The 24,034-nt window shown below is 38.9% G+C and overlaps 1 protein-coding gene across 2 annotated transcripts; it reads right to left on the reverse strand.

Moving 5' to 3' along the window:
- Nucleotides 1-414: 414 nt before the first annotated feature.
- On the reverse strand, nt 415-23,156 carry prrt4b (proline rich transmembrane protein 4b). Of its 2 annotated transcripts, XM_015053044.1 has the most exons (4): nt 23,053-23,155; nt 15,010-16,520; nt 9,813-9,950; nt 415-4,647 (listed from the first exon to the last, which is right to left on the reverse strand). In XM_015053044.1, the coding sequence occupies exons 2-4, from the start codon at nt 16,427-16,429 to the stop codon at nt 2,600-2,602; spliced, it is 3,606 nt and encodes a 1,201-aa protein (XP_014908530.1). In that variant the 5' UTR covers nt 16,430-16,520; nt 23,053-23,155; the 3' UTR covers nt 415-2,599. The 2 variants fall into 2 exon arrangements, with proteins under 2 accessions (XP_014908530.1, XP_014908531.1); XM_015053045.1 differs by lacking the exon at nt 9,813-9,950 and having other exon boundaries at nt 23,053-23,156.
- Nucleotides 23,157-24,034: the final 878 nt, after the last annotated feature.

Raw genomic sequence — 24,034 nt, forward strand, 5'->3', positions numbered from 1 at the left:
CCAGATTCCCTATTTAAAACAGGTCATTCAGCTGTCCAGAATGTCTTAATTGTGAAGTACTGAGTCCTGTTAGTCCATCCACAAAGCACAACCGACATTTTATTAATGTTTCTCCTCTGTATCAATTTCAGTTTTCAGCGATTGTCGACAGTGACACATTTTGCAATCAAAAAACCAAATGTTCTCTCTCCTTTTTTTTGTAAACTGATGGGGAAATCTTCAGTTATTATCCATCAGGGGATTTTGAGGAAGATCACGTTAGGATATGTTTACAGTAAAAACACTCATAAGAGGAAAGTTGCTTTTGCTGTTTTTGATATGTTAAAAATAAATAAATACAATACTGTGCATGAGCTCCTGTCATTCTTTTCTTTTCAATCAGATTTAGGTTTAACTTTAAGAAAAAGAAGACAAATATTTAACGCTTTATTTCAACTTAAATTAATATGCCAGTCAGAGGATTGTACAGTGCTGTGTACAGTAGGTCTCCTTTTTTTTTGTCACACAGAAATGTTTTGGATAATCAAACGAAATATTTCTGACAAAGATAACTAGAGTAAACTGAGAACCCAGTAATCAAACTTTGATTTAGTAAAGGAAACTAGCTAGAGAAACCAATCTATGTTAGAACATGAATACGCTGTTATTAACACAATTATTGATTCACTTTATATTGGGGTTAAAAATCCTGGCGATCTCAGAGTTTAGGAAAATAATCTGCAAGCTGGTGAGACCAGAGCTCCCCACACAGGGGTGCTGCAAGCCTGGCTCAGAGCGGGTCCCCGAGGGCTGACCGTCTTCGAAGCGCCACGGAGGATGGGCCGAGTTTTCAACCACAGTGGTCGGCTTACGCAGAACTCCCTGAAGGGGCCCCATTTCTCGAACCCTCAACTGGCGCAGCTGCGACTTGTCAAAAATATGGAGAGCGGCATTTTCAACGTAAGTGTACCTTTTTAGTGTTATAAAATATCCCGACAGAAATTAACACATGTGGTAAGTAGTGTTGACTTGACGCATAAGCTAATTTAGGCACAGGGCAGGTTAGCATGACCTGCTTCTGTTGGGTAGTGAACTTCCTCAGGCAAAAGGCTAAAATGATAAAAACAGCTTACCTGGGCAATACTCTATTTGACTCCAGCAAATTTTAACTCTCAAAGTTACAAAGTTAAATTACAGGCAAGAAATTTAGACAAAGTACAGTGGCTATGTGGAAGTTGTCTGTTTTATCCTACTTTTTGTGCTCCAAGAGGTCTTTTGAGCATCTAACTTTGTTTCTTGTATTAAGCTGTAAATGTAGCTCTACAGACTTCAACAAATACTACCCCTCTCCTTTTGAACTATGTTAATTCACTTGTCACTGTATAATTAAATACAACTGTTAATGATACAACAAAGGCTCTTAAGATTATATTATCCTTGTTGCAAATAAATATTTGCTTTTACCTCCGTAGGATTGCTGCACTAACGTTGAAGGACGGAACATTGCATCTTGAATTCCAGCGAACTGTAAGTTTGATATCCTCAATTGTAACTGATTATACGGTAAGTTTTATAGTCTTTGTAGCATGCTGTGTTTCTTTGTTTTTCTTTTAAATTCTGAGCATACAGTATATCCTCCAATGATTTTATGTATGTGTAAAATGAACACTGGTTGAAGTGACACGCTAAGCATTTTTGGCAAGACCCTCAAGAAACTAATCACCTTGCTACATCCTGTTGCCTAGCAATTTTGAATTAAAGTTGCTCAAAACAAACAAAAGAAAAAAAAATAAGATAAAGTGAAGCTACAAGAATGGAGTAGTCAAAGTCTTAACATTCTGCTAGTTGTTGCAAGCTCTTAATGGAACTTACTGCAACCAAGGTTGTCACAATTATAAGGTTTACTGTTCAAATACAGGGTCAGATTGGTTTGGAGAGCTTTTTATTTATTTATTTTTATTGTCATTTGAATAGTGAATTTTATACTTGTATTTTACCGTTACCCAACATTAAAATTTGTTTGATTATTTGGAACATTTATGTGTGGCAAAAACTGATGAAATCTGTAATGAGCTAACACTCTTACAACACTGTGTATGGAAACAGATGTTAAATACTGTTCATATGCCAGCAGAGGGCACTGCTGCACCATACCTCAGAGACATATGTAGATATGAGATGTTTACATTTGGAAAGAAAAACATATCCAGACTAAGTATTTGTTATTTGTTATTACAACAGTAGCAGGTGAGAGCTTATATTTGTCACAGTACAACCTATTGGAATGTTGGAATGCCATAAAAACATTTGTACAAATACCTCCTTATTATATCACCACTTCATAAAAAGTAACTCTTAATTTAACTAGCATCATCTGCTTTTATAAGACATGTAAAATTTACAAACAGTCTCTTGGCTTTTGACAGTCTTGGCACTTAGACTCACAAGAACATTCACGAAATCCTTAAGAAATCTTACCAAACCTCCTGAAACATTTTTGCAGCTATAGTGTTTAAGAAGTACGTAAAGCTGACATTCACTATCAAATACCATTTAAAATTCCAATCATCTTGTTGCACAAAGCAGACACTCATTTCAGGTTCCTCTTAAGAGTCTGTTTTTATAAATCTATAGTCTCACTGCAGATGCTTAACGAATCCATTTGTCTGCAAACCGTAATGAATTCCTGCTGCACAGATCGATCTGTCTCAGTTGACAGGTTCAGGCTTTCCTGTGAGGCAGCTCCCAGAGCTTGGTAGTGTCTTTGTGGGTTATGGGAGGCCACATTTGAGCCTTCCTGTGGAAGCTGCCTTGTGTGTCTTTCTGAACTTGGACAAAGAACAAGAGAGGAGCCAGCAAGAGAGGCACGGTACAGAAAGCAGGAGGAGGAACTGCTTCTCCAACGTTCAGCTGACGAATTGCTGGAGGATGAGCCCGTGGAGGGAGATGTTGGCGCTCCTTCTGTGGCTGCACCTTGAGACTGGCTGGCGGAAAACTGGAGCTGAGAGGCCATTTCAAGGCAGGATGAGGTTCGATAAAGACTGGAGTCGGTGGAGAGAGGCTCACAGGGACCATTGCTTGGAAGCGTCCAGTGGTTGTTGACAGATGCGTCACTGCAGCGAATGGGTCTAACAGGACTGAAGAGGCTCATGGGAAACAATGCTTCACTGAAGAGTGCTTCGTCTATGCTACGGCGCAAGTTGATTGGTGAAGGAGGTCGCAGGTCTGCAGTGGAGTCGCTTGAAAATGAAGATCCACCTGAGGGCTCTCTGCCTCCCCCGTCCTCAGGTTTTTCTGAACCCAATAACCCTAAGTCCAAGTCGAGATCTCGATATACTAAGGCCCGGTTGCTGTGGTAGAGGAGGTCCAAGCCATTCAGGCTGCTTCCAAGCCTCTCATCCATCAGAGTGTAAAGTGGAAGGCTTTCTGTCTCGCCAAGTCCAACAGTGTCAACAATAGCAAGCTTCTCCTGCTGGCTGAGTGTCCACTGGTAGGTCCCAGGCAGGATGGGGGATTTGGATGCTAGGAGTTCAGTCCAACAACTTCCAGCTGCTGGAAGCTGGTCAGAACAAAAAACTGGTTGAGCAACCACTAAAGCTAAGGTGAGACAGACCCCGAGTTCACACAGTCTACAGCTAAACTGGAAAGCCCACCAGGGCCAAGGGTAGAAGACCTCCTCTCCACCAATAACACCCATAGCGTTAAGCATTGCATAAAACTGCAGTCCTGCACAAGCTAGAGAAAATAATGCTGAAAGACAAACGGTTATAGCTGCACGGTTCCAGTCCCGACTCTCAGCAAATGGGCAACGGTTGTAGCGTTCAGCTGGTGTTGGAGACGTGTTGTTTAGATGATAGATGTGCTTTGAGTCTGCCCGCACATAGATATAGAAAACAAAATAGGCAGCAGATAGAAATGTTGCGAGCGCCACAAAGGCTCCACGAGAGATCAACGACAGAAAGAGGCACAAAGGGGGCGTTTGGCGGTAGAACTTCAAGAAAGTCACTGGACCAAATGCAGCAGCAAAGTGCATGACAACGAGGCAGGCCAGGAAACAGGGTCTCTGAAAGGCTGAATATGAGAGCTGCATTCTTGAGCGCATTGAGAGGAGAAGAAAAACCAAACCGAAAGCCGCAGTAAGACAGGGAAAAGGCGCTTCAAAGAGCATGAGTGAGGCCTCTGTGGAGGATATGCGATCCTGGTGGCCATAGGCATCATAAAGAAGGGAGAAGGACCTGGTGCATGCAGCAGCTAGAAGGAACAGGCTGACTAGAGCAAAATAGCCACACCCAGATGGACATCTCAGTGGCAAGCAAAGCAGATTGAGTGCAGAGGCGAGTGTTAGCGCCGCAAAGACTCCGCCTGCACCGTAGACATGGGCCTCCCACGCCAAGCCCCAGGCCGCCATGGCGCTGTTCCAGTCAGTGTATAAGGGCACCAACATGGGTGTAGCTGGGATTAGGAAGGCGTTGGTTGACTGGTTTGTGGTAGTGATATTTTGTGTGGGTTTCATCCTCAGGGAAGTAGTGACATCCCAGGTGTAGGAGAGGTTGCAGATTCCAGAGCGTTCCTTATTGCAGTCTGGAAGTAAGGTGCCGTCACTGCTTGGTAGGTTAGATGTCCAGTCTTCAGTGTACAGAAGTAATGATGGAGATTCAGAGAGGATACCTGCAGTGACAGATAGTGAGACAATTAAATTTACTTTGCATATCTGATAGAATTAATAAAAAATTTATGACAGTCAAAAATTGAGGAGACAGAACCGAGAGGATGAATTATTTACAACTCTGGAGGAATCTTCTTTCACAGCATTTAGCTAGTTGTAAGAACAAGAGTGGAAAACAATCTGCTTTGATCCACGCTGCAAAAATAATGCTGCCTGTAATGTGCTAATCCTGGAAAAACTTGTAAGTACACAACTTTAAACTGAGCTAGGCCCAGAAAAGTGTGTGTGTGCGTGTGTGTGTGTCACAACCACAGAGCCACTTTTTCCTGCATTACATAAGCCATCTGGACTTTCCGTGTAACTTACTTATGGATCGTGTTCGTCATGTTTTGGCACTACAAAGAAACTCGTTTAGCTTTGAGGATTTGGGAGTAACCATGTCTGTGTGAAATGTGCAGGAAAGCACTCACGGGCCATGTTGTAGTATGTTAATGTGGTTTGAACTGAATGCAAAACCAGTTCATACAGAAAGCATGTCTGTTTTTCAGGCTCCACATCACAGAGCTTCACATGTTTCTGCTTGTTCTTTTTTTATAATAATAATTATTTGGTTGGCTGCTATGGCTGAGCTAGTGCAACCCACGGGGAGAAACAGCATCTGATTTGCACACAGACTCATTAGTGATCTTGTTGCTGGCTTATCAGAGACAATAACGTCTTCATGAACAGCCGGGGACTATAATGGACCCCCAATGACATAAAGCGGCAGCCAGAATAAACTGACAGCACAGTTAATCACACTGTGGGCAGCCTCAGAGAAGTGTGAAGCATTAGCTTTTTGCAATTCCTGTCATGTCACAGGGATCTTCCTCACACTTTCTAATTTGTCTAAGTAGCTACACGAGTTTATACAAACTGAGAAAAACGTTGGTTATATTCCATTTAGCAATACCTGGAGAATTCATCAAACCTTGTGGTGCCAGTTTAAAACTATAAATGTCCTGGCCCTGGCACCACAAAACCTCAAAATGTTTCCATATAAATTGAAGTTGTCTTATTTTTTTTCCCATCTCCAATTAAGTTTTTATTCCGGTTTTACTTTTTTTTTTGGTCTCAGACTCTTCACTTTTGTAAGTTACGTTCTTGTGTTTTTTCCCAACCTTTTCCCGTCTCTTAGTTCAGTGCTGTTGTTTTAATTTTCTTTTAGCCCATACTGGCAAAAACAGGGGAAACGCCCATCGGTGGATCTGATGCTACTAAACATTCCCCCCCTCCATGTTTTTCAAGTTACATAGTTTAATTTTACAAGTGTTAAATGTGCAAGTAATTTAGCATGCTTTACATTATTAGCTCAGCTGGCTTTTCTGTCTTTTAGAGTAAATGCACAGCTGCAGCTAGTTCTGTTATGTTAACGATGTCTGGCTTTGGAGCTGCAGGTGGAGAAAGAAAGGATGAAAAACGCCTTTTATTATTCTTGCAATAAGAGGAAAACATCCTTGCCCTCTAGTGCATTTTACCTGCATCACACAATTCTCATGGGTGTTGTTCAAACAATATGTGGTCATCTTGAGGTACGTGGAGAAAGAGGACATTCAAGTAACAATATTAAAGGCACTATCTTGTCCTCCTAGTTGCTTAATATGTTTTTAAAACCATAATTTTTCCCTCTTCCTGGCCTGGCTCTTGTCTTTATCATTTTTCTTGTTTGTTTTCTGAGCTGAGTGTTGAATAAACTGTCCCAGACTTGGAGGAAAATGTCAAGCTTACAGAAATATGACCCCACAGTGAGCCGCTAGTGCTTCTGTCAGTGTAATAGAGCAGCTTTACTTCAGAGAGTCTGCTGTTTTGTCCTGAGTTTTGTCATTTCCCCAAGAAGGGCAAAAAAAACTAATAATCAATCTTTTTAAAAACAGATTATTGTGAGATGATGCACTGATTTTTTAAAAAAATATTTTTTATTGTCTTATGACTTTGCGAACAAAATGAAGTCATAAAAACTCGTTTTTGTGTGTTTTTTCCAAAATCATTACCATAGCAAACCATTATGTAAGGAATGTAAGGCGTACCATGAGCCTTACAGTCACACTATTCATTTCAGACAGGAAAAGGATGTTATGCAGTCATTAAATCAGCAAACCAACTGCTTCTTGGTCTGAATAAATTTAAATTATAATGTCTTACAATTTTACAATTATCAACCAAATATCCAAACATAGGCATATAAATATTCAGCTGATTCTTTGAAATGCAACACACTGCACACAGAAATCTGAGCTAGCCTGAAACAGAACATGGAAAGCACATATAAAGTTAAAATTGTCTTGTGTTACCAGAATAAAAATGGTCACAGGTGGACAAAAACATAAAACGACAATTAAAAGCACGCCATCAAAAATGGATTTGTGGTTGCTTTAAAAAAAAAAAAAAGAAGAAAGAAATTATGCCTAGTACCCAGGGTAGCTAACTAGCTTTGCCTCGTGTTGCTAATTAGCAGAGTTGAGATTGAAAGGTCAGCAGTGAGAGGCAGAATCAGGCTACAGGACGCCTTGCTGAATGCTACAGAGACTCATGTTGAAAGTGCATCCATGATCTCATATTACAATGAAACATGATTAGATGAAAACGTTAAGGCAAATTAAAAACCTATGCTTGACATTTTATCAACGTATTTATCAAATACTCCAGCAATATGTTAGTGGTTTTGCCATAGCATTTAGTAGTGGGATGGAAAATTTGGCTGAAGTGTAAAACAAACACGCAACTGTAGGTATTTTAAACGTGGGGGCTGCTGATAAAGTAGGTGGGGTTGGGAACATTGTTAGGTCAGTGACTTGTCTAGCCATTTGTTTACTTTTCAGGGCATTGGCTTGGAACCCAGCGAGTCAGACTGAGTGGAAACAGTGAGGGGCGATGAATAAGGCCCATGTTCTTCTTCTTTCTTGTCAGCTGGCGTCACATTTGATCTGCCGGCTTGATGTGTGGGTGCCTACGGTACACGGACAGATGGGAGCTTGACATTCCACTTCATGCTGCTTGGTTATCTGACACATTCCTGTGTTAACAAGTCTCTCGTGTTGAGCTAAGTTGACACATCAGAAGCAGACGGAAAAGTAACCATGATGGATACCAAGGGAAAGATTATAAATACTGTAGAGAACAGAAAGAGGATGCTTTCATGTAAGCGATTGTATTTAGCAGCCCCAGTTTCATTCATCCAACACATATTCGAATGAAAGAAAAAGGATAGTTTTCCAGTTTATTCCCCTAAAACAAAAGAAAAGTGTGACATACACTTCAGTTTTAATGTTAGTTTAGGTGGATGCGCTTTTTATTTTTGGATAACAAGTCCTGATGCAATCTGCTGGGTTTCCTTAGATAAAAACTTAATCTGAATATCTAATTGAGCATACTGTACTATTTGATAACTTGGATCAGTTGGAATGTACTGTATGTATGATTGAATTGAAATGATTTTTTGTGAAGTACCTTGAGATGACATTTGTTGCCAGTTGGTGCTATATAAATAAACTAAATTTAATTGGAAAATTTGCATAGCAAAGTGTTAATCATGGCATCTCTGTGACCAAATTCACATGGTTTATTTCATATGAAACTAAACTGAGACTTTTTATTCAAATATTTGATGAAGACTAATAGTAGAAATGTGGAAAAATCATATTGTGCACATGGCTGTATTAATTTTTCTTTCAGTCGCACTTTTAAAGACGGCAATGTCTCACCTGAGGCACCTAACCTATAGCTAAGGGAAAGTAATACACACAAAGTACTCTTTTTGTTGTCAAAGGACTATAAAACCCATTTCAATCTTGTACTGGCTGCAAGTTTATTCTGCCTCATGAAACTAAAGTCTTTGTGTAGTTGGAAGCTGTTTGTCTTTGTTTTCTGTTAGGTTCACCTCTGGGAAAGCAATTAAACGGGAGCTCTGAGGGAAGTTAGATTAAACATTATGAGGAGGACGACAAGTTTACTTCAGGGTAATTGTGAAACAACAGCAACTTCTTAAATCGTTTATTATGCTGTGAAAAGAGACCTGCCGTCAAAGAGTGCGTATAATAACAAATTCGGTTCATCAGTCTCTTTGAGTATTTTTAGAAAATAAATAGATTCACAGACTTGGAATATTTATCTTTTTTTATATTTCCCCCCCACTCACTTTTGACCTACTAGATTAAATGGCACGTGTCTCTTCATTATTAACGTGTGGAAAATTCGACAGGTCTATTTTTGAAAATCACATCACATCATCTGCTATTCTGGGTGAGGTAATGTAGGTTACATCTGCTGCTGTGATCTGGGCCAAAAATGTATCTGAACAGAAATAAGTTTCATAATTATGTACATTTACAATCGACCAACACATGAAACGGGCTTCATGAGAATATTTTATCATTTGACATTATGCGAATGTTTCACGGACCTACACTTTTACACTTCGTCCCAGAAACAATAATGAGGATAATGTAGGTAACTGTCACTGCGATTTAAATTGATACCTGAAATATTCCCTGAAAATACTTCCTCAATTTGCATAGATATAAAATCGTAGTAGAAGTGAAAGATGGCATGGGGTTGAAGTACAAAGAGATGGTTTTAGTCTTTTATTTCTTGCTCATCTAAAGCTGTTTTTTATTTGCAGTGTGGGAATGTTTGTTTCTTTAAATCCTGTTCTATCTGGAGTAACTATCTTTGTGTATTGTATTACTAGTAACAGTGACTCCATTTGTCTCCCAGTCACATCAGATTTTAGAAAGAAATATAGTTTACGTGGGGAAAAAATGGCAGCCTTCTATGTAATCAGTTAATAAATTAAGTTATTATTTTATAAATAATAGCTGCTTGTCTTTGAACCAATTACTTTCTTTACATCTGAGAACAGTTCTGGGGCGTATTTGTTCAGTGGGTGGGCATCGATCCCTATCTTTTCTGCTCTCTGGTGTCCTCTTAAACAGCCAGCATGTGTGAGCAGCTTTCCTCTCCCACTGGAAGCAATTAATGGTTACAAGGAAATGATGCAGGGTACTTGTCACACATTTTCAGGTATAGAAGCATGCAGGACAGCAATCAGTCTTAATTGGTTGAAAATAAGTGATTGAACAGGAGTGTAATTTAAAAGAAGCTCTGATTTGTCGCTGATGTGTTTTCTTACCTGTGTTGTGTGCCGTGGATGTTTTCAGTAGCTGGGCAGATGATGTGGAAGTGTCTGTCAAATGTGTGTCAGCGTCCCCGTCTGTAGTTGAAGTAACCGCAGCCTCATCCTCTTCCTTAGTCTCTTTGCCTGGTAGCTCTAGGAAGACAGTTTCACCACATAGTGATCTCAGCGTAATTTAATTCTCGAAGCACTGCATCTCTGGAGTAGAGAAGCAGATTAGTAGACCTGAAGCTTTCCAAAGGATAGCTTAACCATTTCTTCACTCTGCACACAGCATATCTGAGACTTAACTCTGTGGAAAATGGAACGACTACATTTCTCAACCCAGTTCTGTCAAGAATTGGTCTATCAACCACTTAGTTGCAGGCAGCCATCCATAGAACAGTAGACTGGGCCTTTTGTGGTCCAATTACATTGACATCCTTATGTGGATGGGTGTGTACATCCTGGTTCACTACAAATCTAGACTCTTTTCTAGTGTAAACAGAAGTGGAGAAATATTAGTTTTAGAAGATTTTTCATGACTAAGCAAAAACTCCTTTGTATTATGTCTTTGTAACTTTTTATGTTTTCAGCGTTAAATACCAATCCTACCAGGTACGACTGTGTGAAAAGATGTTTAAACCACAGTTTGGTAACTCCTCGATGAAAATTAGGAAAATAATAAAACGTGTGTCTGAAAATACAGACCGGAATAATCTGATGTTGGTCAGTGGTACAATTGAGGTCAGAGGTTTACAAAAACATAAAGATCAACATAAGTATCATTAATTTGGGCGATTTAATGATTTATTAGGGTTCTATGGGTAAACTTTCTATGCAGCATACAAAATTAATGATTGTTAACAAGAGAACAAGTGGAGAATTGTTTTACGACAAGTGTTGTTTAGGGTTTTGTAAGGACGTAATGTCCAAACCTTAATCAGATGTTGAAAAATGTAAAATATAATTCTTCTTGGTGAAGATAAACGTAGCAGTGGATTAGCTGTGCAGCTAAAAACACATAAATATAAGCTTTTAAAAATTGATGAGAGGGTTACTGCTTCATGTTAACAACACAAGCAGCTCAGTGCAGTTTCTCAGATCTGGTTACAGACAGGATCACATGTGCATGTGACAGGAGATTAAATTACGCATAATAAAATCTGCTGCAAATGGTTTAATGGGAGTAAACATGTGCACAAGCTGACTTAATCCCGTAAGAACAGTCAGGGTCCGGGTTATTAGCTCATCATAGGCAACATTTCTAATGATCGACTGCTTGTACAGAATGCTTAAATAGCAAAATAAAAACACAAGGGGTTGTAAGGAAAGCTGAAGAAGCTAAATTTCCTCTTTAGTTGCTAAGCAGGTCAGTCTTTCATGTTAGTGCTGATTATTACTTTAGTGTCTAATGAGTTTGTGTATAATCTGCTTTTAAGAGGTCAGATAGCTCAGTTTCCTTGAACATTTTCAAGTATATGAAAGATTTTATATCTACGATAAGTGTTTGACTTTCTCGGATGCGGTGCCACTATAAATTCCTGCGATTCATCGTTTATACCAGATTGCAGAAATGGGTCATGAAATATCACAATACATTAGAAAATTATTAGCAAGCCTTTCTGTGAATTGCAAATCAGTTTTATCATCATAATCATTAACGTGACAAGCACCGAAACAAAGATTTCTGAGCCATCTGTACTGATTCTGGCTCAGGAGTTTTCGTGTAATGTTTTAGAGCTCCCAATTATGTTCAACAGAAAGATGATGTTGCTCCCTATTTCATCATGACCAGGATAAGCCTGAGTGAGTTTTCTGAAAGAAAAACACTCACGGGTTTCTGAGAAATGCCCTGAGGTTCAATAGACAAAGAAAGCAGAGATTTCTTTGTCTCTGCAGCGCAGCAGAAACCGGCAGTATGATAATCTAATCGAGAATAACAAAAATAAAGAGATGCCCTGCTTTCCCTGTTACATGTCAGTCTGACATGACTGTATAGAAAAACAGGCTAGAATGAACAAAGTATTTCTGTGTTATGATGTATGGATTTTTTTTTTGTTAGGTTTAAGATAATTCAGATTTTATTGGGTTTTTTTTTATTGTCTTAATATCTGCTGCTTATGTTGCTTATATGAAACAAAGTTTTTGATAATCACAATTTCATCTTTCCCCTTTAGATTCCTAAGATTGGATAATTTTGTACTTTTAGGTTTTAAACAACACCTAGAACACAGGGAAATTGTTTCTGGATCACAGCTCTTTATGACTATCCATTTAGTCAGTCATGATTGAGTTTTTACTTCAGTGCCTCCGGTGGCAGAAAACAGCATTACCTTTGGCAAAATAAGTCTCAGTTTTTCAATTCCTGCCATTTAGGGTGGAATTAGCATGTTTGTTTTTATTCTACAACATTTGAAGGGATGATGTTGTGCTGTAGCATTGAAATGAGAAGTAATTCCTATGATGAGCTCAGCAGACTCAGAGTTCCACCAGGTGTTTATAAATTGCTTGCAACGCTGGTCTGGAGGAGCTGAGTGGGAAAGACATAGGAAAAGGTGCTCTATGAGATAGAAGCTCAGCTGGACACTATTTCAGTGGAAATAGGTGGCGCTTTTTAGGAGCTAAGTATTCCTCAGATATTCATGAAAAAAAAAAAATCAAAGATTAAAAAATTAAAGTAACACTGCAGGTAAGTTTTTGGTGAGAGAAAAACAAAAAAGTCAGTTTTACATAATATCCCACTTATAAAAATACTTTGTAAAATATAGGAAGAAAAACTTGTAAATTTCATTAGAGAATTTTTTTTATTTGGTTAAAACAGAATTTGGTCAGCCTTAAAAAGTGGTTTCTAAAATTACAAAAAAATACTTGGCTTTCAATACTTACTTATAGATGCATGCTGTGTTTATTCTTACCGATTTATGACATAAACACAGGAAGAAGGCAAGCATAAACTTCAGTGTCAAAAACCTACATCCCCAACCTCTGTTTCTTTCCTACTCTGTCCTAATTGCCCTTGTTTGCTTGTGTTGCATGGTGCCTTAATGGATTATCTGACACAGATGCGCAGCATTGCTGTTCGTTTTCATCCCTGACAGCCTTCTCAAGGGCAAGGTCACATAGCAAATGCTCTTTAAAAGCATGAAGAACTACACATTTTTGTGGAGAAGATGCTTAGCATCTTCAGACATGAAATTACTCAAATTGCAAAAACTGGGTAGTGCTTATTTTAATCCACATTAATCCTAAGGTACTGTGTGTACATTTATATGTATTTCTTTCTCACACATTTTTTTTTTTTTATCTCTCCAAGCGTCAGTGACCCTGAAGCTGAATTTTATGTCCATGGACCAAAGTGAAAGGGATTTGTGTTTGTAGAAAGATAAAATGACTTTAAAAATGAAAGGGGGTGGGGAGGGAGGGATCTGTCTAAATGGCAAGAAGCCTGTTCACCATCCTAATAGCAACTGGCAAACAGACGGTCCCACAGGAGAGATGGTGGTTTCGCTGAGTGTGCATTCAGAATACTGATACATGAACACAGAAGCCCTCTCCGCCCAGCTGAAACCCCCTCTTTGCTGTTTGCCACAGTATAATGCACAGCTGAAAACAAGAGCAGACACAACAATCGCCACAGACAAAACATTCAGCAGATTCGGCACAGGGTGTGAGATCAGAGTCTGGGATCGCTGCATTCCAACACAGCTGATAAATAAAAGAAAGTTTCACTTTGTACCTCATATTTTGCACTAGAAATCAGTTCCCAAAGTTGGAAACCATTTGAGCATTGATAATCAGCCATGACGTATTCAGAAAATCTTAAACTTATACTTTAACAAACTGTAGCTCTACATTAATGAAGTTGAAATCCAATCAGGGTGAGGATAAACATGTGGGTCGTTTAGGAATGCCAAGCAGGTTCAGATTATTCCGAAAAGAAAATAGGATGATACAATATAATAAATTACAGTGTGAAATTAATTTAGATGCCATGGTGTATTTAAGGAATATAATAAGAGACATGGGTTGGGTTGGCAGGATAAGGCACTTGACGCTCATGAATCATGATTTCATCAAATGCATACCAAAGCCTCCCTTGCTTGGAATAATCGACTCATGATTTTCTTGCCCAACCTTTGACCCAACATGATGAATGTGTCTGTACTTGCAGGAGGATCTCCTTCTGAAATCTCATTAAACATACGGACACCAGCCTCACACCAGTTATGGGGGATGGGCAGAAGAAAAAGGTGTTACTGATTCAATGTCAAACCAGAGACTGCTGAAACATACTCTTCCACTTGATGGTTTTGTTCACCACCTTTTCCTTTTCCGATTGGTAAACTCTGCACATTAGATTGTCTTCTACTTATGGGTTATGCTTCTAAGAAACTCGTCTATGGCCAAAGTTGTAGTATGAGGGATAAAGAGGCTTGGAAACAGGGTGGGATGGATTACAGCTGGAAGAAAATTAACATAGGATTTAGGGGAGATGATGAGCAAACAGCACATCACCCAAAGTGTCTTTTGTGTCGCCCACAGCGTATTGCTCAAGGAATTCCACTGCTTTATGCTTTATGGATGCTTTGGAAATTTAATAAGACTGTGTAATTGAGTTTCTGTGTTTCTACAGCAGATATTTTTTCCAAAAGCTCTTGTAGTGCTGGCAGCTGTCTTTATAAGTTTAATAGACCAATTATTTGACCAGTAAACAACATCATATCATGTTAAAACCTAGTACTCATCTGTGTATCATTTTAAAACTGATTACAAGCTTGTATTTTTGTCCTGACATACTTCTTCAGAAATCTGACATTTGCAGACATTTCACATTGAGATCAAAAGGTATTCTGATTGTATATTATAAAAATTGTATTCCTTTCTCTTTAAATTAAGCAATAAAGCTCAATGATCAAGATTATTCATCTGTCAGACTGATTATTGATAGATTTGAGAATGAGAAGATAAGTAGCATATTTTTACTAGACTGATAAGAGTTTTGATAAACACAAAGCATTAATTTGAAACACTTTCAATAGAATTTAGGTTTGATATAAATGTCAATCCTTGTGGCAGAGGTATCACTGAAAAAAGCCAAACTATGAGTAGCCTTTCGACAAACATCTATCGAACACTAAAAACCTGCCTGCACATGATTGATCACATTTATTCAATCAATTCAGGCTCTATGGATTTGCTTAAGTCTGCTTACCTTCTACAATTGGAAAGTTGGCCCTTTGGCTTTGAGTTGTGCTTGGTATGGATTCCACAGCTAAATTACGATCGATCCAGAGGGTGGTAGAGAATACCCGAGGCTGTTGTTCAGCATTTACCGTACTCGTCTTAGAGAAGCCCAAGTCCAAATGGCTTTGTGTAGTCTGGATTTCTGCTTTTGTGGTCGCCGCCACTAAATTTGAATCCTTCCTGAGGGTAGAAGAGAAAACTCCTGGCTCTTGTTTGGCATTCGTCGTAGTGGTCTCAGAGAAGCCCAAGTATAAGTAGCTTTGTGTGTGATATATTTCTGATGTTGTCCTGACCACTTCTAAGTTATGATCCGTCTTGAGGGCAGCAGGGAATACTTCTGAATGTTGTTCGAAGTTCACTGTACTGGTCTCAGAGAGGTCTAAAGGGTTTTGTGTGGGGTTCATGTCTGAGGTTGTGCCTTCTACTGTGGTAGGATCTGTCCTTAGAAAAGTCGAAGTAACCCCTGGCTGCTGCTCAGTGTTCACCAGACTGATCTCAGACAAGCCCAAGTTCCAGTTACTTTGTGTGGAGTGAATTTCTGATGTTCCTTTAACTGAATGAAGGGCAACACTAACAGATAAATCTTCTTGTTCCCCAACAAAATTACTTTCTGAAATGGCTGGAAGAGTAACAAGCCCCAGAAGGTGTGTGCTGGTTTGAGTAGTCTCCACCAGTCCCGGTTTGGGTGTTGTGGTTCGGACTGTTTTCCATGTCATGGCAGTGGGAGCTGTAGCTTCTGGTGGGATTGTTGAAGAAATCCTTTCTGTGGGAACGATGGTCTCCCGGTAAACACTACTGGGGAGGGTATTTTCAGTGGCACCTGTGCTAGAAGTCGCCGCTGTCGTGGATCTCCATGGTGTTAACATATGTGTTGTGTTTTGTTCAGGAGTGTTACTTCTGTGAGGACTGTTTGTGAACAGAGTATTTCTGATGTAGCTGCTTGTGGGAGAAACAAAAGTCTCACTGTTGCCCTGAGCTATGCTGCTGTATGGCAAATCTGATGTCCCAGTGGGAGGTGGCTCAGTTCTTATCTTTGCCACACTCATAAAAAGCCCTTGAGTCAACGTTGTGGTTTGTTGAGATTCCTCAGAATTGCTCCCTTCTCCTGATCCCGTATGGTCTTCAAAGAGACCGATTAGTTCTGTCACCCCTTTGGCAGTTGTAGTTGAGACAGCGTCTTCATTTTTGCCACCTGATCTCCCAAATAAGCCAAATGAGGGAAGCTTGGGCATGGATGGAAGCCATGAGTAAATGCTAGACTTCTCTTCAGGAGAATTTTTGCTTGATGGTGTGAGTTCACCTGTGGCTTCTTCATCGGCCAGAGCTCGGCTGTGAAGTAGCAAATAATACCAGAAGAAGAGAGCCATCGTCCAAAGGAATCGAAGCATGCTGTCGACTGCGAAGCACTGATTGTCACATGTTGTTCTCTATTCTGCTGACCCCTGAGGCGGGGAAGGGCTGGCTTCTCTACTAAATGACCTAAAAGACAAGAACACACAGGACACTTGGTGACACACTTTTCTTCTGCAACATTTGGGTTGACTTGACTTGAAAGAGTTGGCATCAGTTAATTTGTCTTTTTCCAAGGAACACATTTGAAAGAAGAACTTTACTTAGTGGCCCACTTACAGTGATTTAAGTGTTGAAAAGATCAAACTCTTGACAACCAAATGTTGAAGGTAGACGGCAGCTAAGAATGTTATGTCACCAGTTCTTAGTAACACAAAAAAATTAAATACATAAAGTAATTCAAAGTGCTTTACAATTAAATAAAAGAAGAAACGTAAGTGAAAATGTATTCAAGCATAACATATTCAGGAAGAATGCAAAATTGTGGTGATAAAAAAAAAATATTTGAACTACAAACGAAGTACCAGCAGAGACTATATATTAGTCCTGATGAGAGAAAAACAGTTAAGCTGGAGGATGTTCAGATTCATCCATATCCATCCATTTATGCATTTTATATGTAACTGAAAAGCAGCAGTTGAGAGATATTTTCTCTAAGCTGGGCTGGAGTACTGAAGAAATTAAGTCTGGCTAGTCAGCTTAAGAATAGGGGGACCTCCTATTCTTTTATAAAACATTACATGGTTTAAAGTCACCAGCGTGTTGCCTTAGTGAAAAGATTGGAGCACCGAAGGAATTTCCCCTGGGAGAACAACAACCTGTGTGCTTCAGCTGTACTTAACTTCCTCTGAACATACCCAGGCTTTTGACCTTGTTGTCTTTAAATCTCAGATTTATTCGTTCTTTCAAACAGACAAAGATATTTGAGTGGGAGTGAAAAAAAATAACCCATCAATATTCCCAGAAATCTGCAACGATTATGAAGCTCTCTTTCTCTCTGATGTTTTGTCTTTTTCTAAATGATTTTTTTGCTCTTTCAACCTGTTCTTTTTTGATTTGCAACTTATTTTTGCAGATTCATGTCATGTTTCTCTAGTGTCTTCAGTTAATTATTTTCCTTTTCAAAAAAGTCTCGCTGGTCAGTAGGCTACATGTTTAACCACCCATTTCTCCCTGTATTTTTACCTCAAGAGATGAACGACACTTTCTTAATAAAAGTCTGAACTCTGACTAACAGAGGATTAAGCAGAGCTTCCCACACACACTCTACTTTTAGCACTTTGATTGAGCAGCGTGAAGATCAGTTTCCATAGGGGTATTGCTTATTTTTGGTAGTTGTTCGCTGGAGCTTGCAGTGACCAACCTGCACACTGTTCAAACATGCAGAGATGTGATTGTAGTTGAGATTGGACTTCAGTCTATGTTTGCACACTGTGTACTTATTTGCCCACTTGTACTGTTCTGTAGTTGGTGTAAACACCCACACGCGCTCTTCCTTCTGGTTTCTTCAGAGATTTTGTCAACAGCTTCTTATACAAATAAACAGCAAAAAGGGAATAGTGTCTTGAAGTAAATTATCTTTTCTCTCCAGTTGCTCCACCATAAAATATTTATCATTAAAACAGCAGAAGGTATGTATAATTTAGTTTGGCTAACATTCTCACATTTCACTATAGTATCACTTTTATTCATCATCTTAAAGTGAAGGAAAGCTCAGAAAAGGTGAACAACACTATGCAGGATGGATTTAGCAAATACTACTCAGGTTTTTTCCATTACATTATGTTACCTAATGTACCTCCATTTATTTATTTTCTGGAGGCAGTTTCTTTTCACCTCAGCAGGTTTGTCATCTTCCTGCATCTCTGGCATATCTGCACCTCATCAAGTCTTGTGATATTCTGAATTATTACACCTATAAGACCTGAATTATATATAACTATATGCCAGTAGTAATTTGGGAGCAATATGGCAGTCATTTGCATCCTTGGTGTTTGCATCCTCAGCAGTATTGCCAATCTTTGGGTTATGTTTCGTTATATCCATACCAATCTTCTTAAATATTGATCAGGAGTGCATACTGGTGGAGTTTTGACTTGAAGTCACAAGTTTGTGGATTACAATAACTTAGGAAATTGCACAAACAAACTTGTTTGAGAAAACTGTATGTTACCACTTCATCTTGATATTCAAAGTTTTGTTCAGTCTGTAATTTTTTTTGAAAAAAGCATCTTTAGGCTCCAGGGCTGCTTGGTATCAAACATTTTATTGAGAATATGAACACACCTTTAAGGTCCGGTTATATAAGGACTCGATCGCCCTTAGACACATTCCTGTCTACTTAAAAAAGTCGACCAAATAAAAGAAAACCAGTGATACTAGAAGAAGTAAGTATTTCATCTTGACCAAGCCAAAGCAATTGAGGTTATGGAGTTAAGATATATTGCAGTGTCATCTGATAATGCTGTCATAAATAATCAGTTTGATTGCCACATCCGTCATTTTGAGTAACGAACAAGCAAGTCCACATAGCTTCCTCATTAGTTACTTACCATCCTTCTTATTTCAGCAATCACCCACCACATCTGACTCATGCCTGGTTAAGTTGCGGTCATAAATGGAACTAAAGTGTACCAAGTGTCAGTCAGGAAATTAACCACAAACCTTCTGTTATTTTGTTTCCATTTCCATCAGATGGAAGGATGAATCTGATGCTGTGCTGCGATCAATGAAGCAGAGGTGCACAGAGCAAACAATACAGGCAGCAGAACAGAGACAAAAACTCAAACCCACCATGTTATTATTCTATTGTACCCTTATCAGTGCAAGAGAGAAGCTCAACACTGCAGCAGTCTCTGTCATGTGCATCTTTGTTTGCCAGAGTCTTTCTGTGTGTTTATCAGAATTCCTTATTTGATTCGCTTTCTGAGCACAAGCAGCCATCTTGATCATAATCTGCCCTCATCTTACTGTAGTCTGAACATTTGCTTTTGTTTTACTGATCTGGTGTCAGAATTTTGCCTCTGTAAGTCTTTCACAAATCAAAATGCTGCAGTTGTAGTTGCCCTTATTTAAAGGGGGGGGAAAAAAACATGATCACATAGTAAAACCTGAGGTGGAATAGAGAAAGACGATCAAAAGTAGAGCTGTTTGTCTTTGCTGACTGGCTAAAACCGAGACTCTACAACGCGTGGAGCCACAAACCGAGAAGATCTGACAGTTGCCCATGTCTTTACTTTTTAACAAACTTGCTGTTAGCTGGTCTGGGTATCAGTGACGCAGTCCAGTATAGTGGAGCAATTCACCTTCCTGCAAATGGCTACTGCTGTGGGTGATAGTTGCCTTTTTTCCTCCATGTGTGGGTGTGCGTATTTACAAGCAGTACTTTTTTCACTCTAGTATTATTTCCATGGTTATGTGTAAGTGCTCTTGCATGTGGGCACACATGCTTTTTTTTTTTTTTTTTCCCCCATCATGGTCTTGCATGTTTTTAAGTAAGGCTTTTTTAACGTCACGGTCTTCTATCTAGTGACCTTTTCCAGATGTCAGTTCTGCAAATATTCAATGTGGCTGGGTGTTTTAAACCAACAGGGAGGTATTCTGTGCCAAGTGAGGGAAGTGTTTTGCTTGACTACTAAGCGTTTATTTGTAAGACAAAATAGTAGAAAATAGCCGTAGTGAGAAAAACACAAATACCTAAAAGGTTTTCTGAAGTTCTTTTCAGTTTATCAAACCTAACATATGAAAGATATGATTGTTAATTTGCCCCACTCGATTTTAAACTAATTGTTTTGTAAAAAGCAACATGACGCCCTATTTATTGCTCAGACATTACCATAAACATTGATCGAATCGGACATTCCAGATCCGTTTTGCACTTTAGAATGAACCATTGTGCTTCCCCCTGAGTAAAATCATTACTACTACTGAGTTATTTTTCCCCCCACTATGTTTAGAACAAGACTGAAGTGAACTAAAACATGACTTAGGTTCCCCAAGATTTTGAAACGGTTCTCTAAATGAACTTCAACAGCTTTTTAAAAGTTATAAATGGAAGCGTTTAGAAATGTATGCCGTGTAAAATCAAAATGTACAAATTCTTCCACTTTAGTGGACATACAAAGGAAAATACAAAGTTTTATTAACATTCTAAGCTGCCAGTTCAACCTTTTTCTGCTGCTTGTGTTTGCCCCTTTTGCTTATTTCTAACCACCACTTCATTTTAAAACATTATCCCTCTCTACTGCCAGATTGAACCCAAGTCAGGTTTTCCTCAACAGATTTTACCTCAGTTGACGTTTTTGTTGTGAACAGAACCACTTGAAATGTCATTAGCAGTTTAATTGACACGCAAATCTATCTTTATACGACTCCAGTTCTAAAAATGCCGTGGTGGTTTCTTGAAACACCATTTTATAAAGCAAATAACCATAATGATGTTTTGAGGGATGATCATGTTTGGCAGTTATTTACACAGACGTTGATGATTATTAACATGGGATGTGGTGAAGGACGGAGCCACAAACACAGTAATCTTCCTGAGTGAAACACATGCTGAGAGTGGAATTTGTAAGGCACTGTAAACTGTTTTAGGACTAATTTCTCTTTAATTCTTAGTTCTTTATTTGTTTTTTCTTTACGTTTGCATATGCTGCCTTGATGTTTTTTGAGTCCGAAGTTGCTTTACGGTGGTTAAAATAGATAACATATGAACAGTTTGTACCTTGTTTTTATCAAAATTCAAAACATAATTCTGAACTCCTCCCTCTTTAAGCTCTCTTACAACAATGTATCCTTTTGTACATTGTTGTAAGAAAATCTTTAAGAATCTTTATACAAAAATTTCCTCTTTTTGTAAAAAGAGGAAATTGGTCCACTAGACACACCACACTGCATGTTTTAGATGTTCTCCTGCTTAAATAAGCCTGATTCATATGATTGCAGTTTAACAAACGTCTGATTATCCACCATCAATTGGAATCAGCTGGGCTGAAGGGATGGGAAACACTGGTCTGATGTACAGCGCCATACTTACTGGTTTTTGGGTTGTTGTGTTACAGCGGTTTAGTAAATAAGATATGTCTTAGTCAATGAGGTTGGAAGCGTTTAGCCACACAAAGCTGTGAGGAAAACTTGCAATTCACCTTTAAATGAATTATTTTCTTTTATTATGTTAGCATTTTAACACAGGGATTAACTATTGCATGATATCCATAATTCTGAGTTATGGATAACTATATTATTTATTCCTATTATAAGTGGTAATAGTAGCACCAGCGGTACTATCAAAGTAATATTTAAACATTTTGAATGAAGAAGATTGCAATAATATATTTAGAAATAGTTCAGAAAATGTTTTTGTTTGTTGCTGTGTGCAACCGTTTACATTTTCCCAAGACTGTAAAATGTATTTAACATTGCCCGTGTTTATTATTACTCAACAAAGAATGTAACAGGGAGCCTTTGGTTTGATCAAAACCCAGTCTTAATGGGGCTCAAGTTCTAATTATTTTGAATTTTATCTTCCACATCAGAGGTCCCATAATCAACTCATGAGTTGCAGCAGATCCACAGATTGAATTATGCAACCAGCTGCAGTCAATAGTCCCTGGACATTATCGACCTTAATGAAAGCTGCTATCTTGTCGAATAGTAAAAGAAAAATAATAATAATAATAAGACACTGTTGTCTCTGAAAGGTCTGCATCACAAGTTAGACTCTAACAGGTGACTTAACCACAGTTAGCTAAACAGCCCTGACTCCCTGTTTACAAACAAGATTTATTTCTTGCGTTTTCTTGCACGTGCTCTTGCTCCTCCAGTTAGGACATACAAGGTACCATTTAGAGCGAGACGCTAAGCATTTCTTATGAATTAACCCATAATGCATTCTGATACTTTAAAATAAGCTTCCGAACACAGCTTGAGTGCGACATTTATTGATTCGGGTAGTCGCTCGGGTTAATCTAAGCTCTGATGAATGCCCTGAACCTGATTGCTTTAAAGGATGCTCTCTAGCACAGACGTTCCACTGGCTGCCTTTGCCATGGTGACAGCCGAAGCCAAAGACGTTGCGGTAATCTCACAGATTTGAGAACCATTTGGGGGTTTTTTCTGCTGCGTTTGAGGAAGTGTAGGTTTTGCTCTTGATTGCAAATGGGCAGTTTCTCGTGCGATTCATCTCAACTAGAATGTTTCCTGTTTCACTGACATCTAAACAGATGCACATGCTTGCAAATATTCCCTGTGTGCTTCATTGAAAATGGGATAAGCAGTCATGGATACACCATAACCATGGATTTACATGCTAATGAAATATGTTACCATGGTTTTTCTCCAAATGTCACACTGAGAGACACTGTCATTAACCTTGAATGACAGCTAATAGAAATTATTTCATCTTACCAATTTATCATTCTCTATTTATCAACACACTGACAATTTTCTTACATTTTTGAGGAAATAGTTAGTTTGTGTGCATCAGATTTATTTATTTTTTTTACCTGCTGTGTTATTGCAGCTACGTTTCTGCTTCAGTATCTACAAGATTCAGTATGACTCAATCCCATACGTTCCATATCCTTGAAGATAAGCCTGCTAAATTAAACATCCAGGGTCAAACGGAGACATCTAAGAGGACGAGAGAATGTCAGCTGCTTACCTGCAGACGTATGTAGTAAGATGGAGAATCCACTGCAAGCGGTGTTAGGAAGAGAGTGAGTGTGTTGCAGGCGAGACGGCTTTTTGCGAGCCTCTGTGGGTTTGTCTGTGTGGTATAGAGTTCCAGTCTCCCTCCCTCCCACTCACTCTCTCGTTTCTCTCTCTGTCGCTCTCTCTCTCTCCCCCTGTTGGTCTCTGTCGCTCTCGCTCACTGCAACTGCTCCCCGTTATAATGCCCACGGTCACACCTCACTGAGCAAATTGTTCATCACCAAAGATCATCCACCGCCGTGGACACCGGGGCGCACGGTTAAAACAACGTTGGCTTATGCAAGCAAGCGTTCTGAAAATGACATGCGAAGCCTTCACATTCATCCACACATATCCCCAACCTCAAAGCTGCTGACCTTTGCATGCAGTTGTTTTTTTTTTAAAGCATGACATTGAAATCAGACAGCACAAGATATTGACTTCTCTCAATATAAACAAGGTAAAGCTAGGTAGATGAAATAGCTTCACATATCAGAAATGAAAAAAAAGGGGCAATATTGTTAGATGGTATTAAGCTTTGAAAGGGAGAATGACTTTCTTGCATAGTTTGGTACATCCATTCCATTTTAGAATAACATCACAGAAATACATGTGAGGAAAAAAAACATTTAAATGTGTAAATCCTCTATTTCTGTATAACACATACATTGATTTAGTTCTAGTTGTTAAATTGAAATTGGATCACTTTAAAACCTTTTTTCATCTGATTTTAAAAGAAATGTTCAAAGTAAATTACAACTCCAAGATTGTAATTGAATCACAATCTTATTAGAACATATATATGTTATGTAAGGTCCAGTTCACCTTTGGTACAGTTTGAAGCATTGTGTTGAAATTTGAACAACAAACTTATCTCTGATGAGATCTGAGGCGTTCAGTCAAAGGGTGTTCCTCTGCAGACTCTTTAGCAAAATAGTCTGAACATCTCTGGT

The sequence above is a fragment of the Poecilia latipinna genome, unplaced genomic scaffold (genome assembly GCF_001443285.1).
Source record: "Poecilia latipinna isolate Pla-1442-1.1 unplaced genomic scaffold, P_latipinna-1.0 Scaffold1157, whole genome shotgun sequence".
NCBI classification, from domain to species: domain Eukaryota; kingdom Metazoa; phylum Chordata; class Actinopteri; order Cyprinodontiformes; family Poeciliidae; genus Poecilia; species Poecilia latipinna.

What these genes read in the sequence shown, in the direction of transcription:
- prrt4b (XM_015053044.1), bottom strand. Translation starts at nt 16,429, where the DNA reads ATGCTTCGATTCCTTTGGACGATGGCTCTCTTCTTCTGGTATTATTTG. An exon ending in CAACTTTCCAATTGTAGAAG is followed by an intron (nt 9,951 to 15,009) that starts GTAAGCAGACTT and finishes CTGTCTTCCTAG; the next exon opens with AGCTACCAGGCAAAGAGACT. An exon ending in ATCCACGGCACACAACACAG is followed by an intron (nt 4,648 to 9,812) that starts GTAAGAAAACAC and finishes CTGTCACTGCAG; the next exon opens with GTATCCTCTCTGAATCTCCA.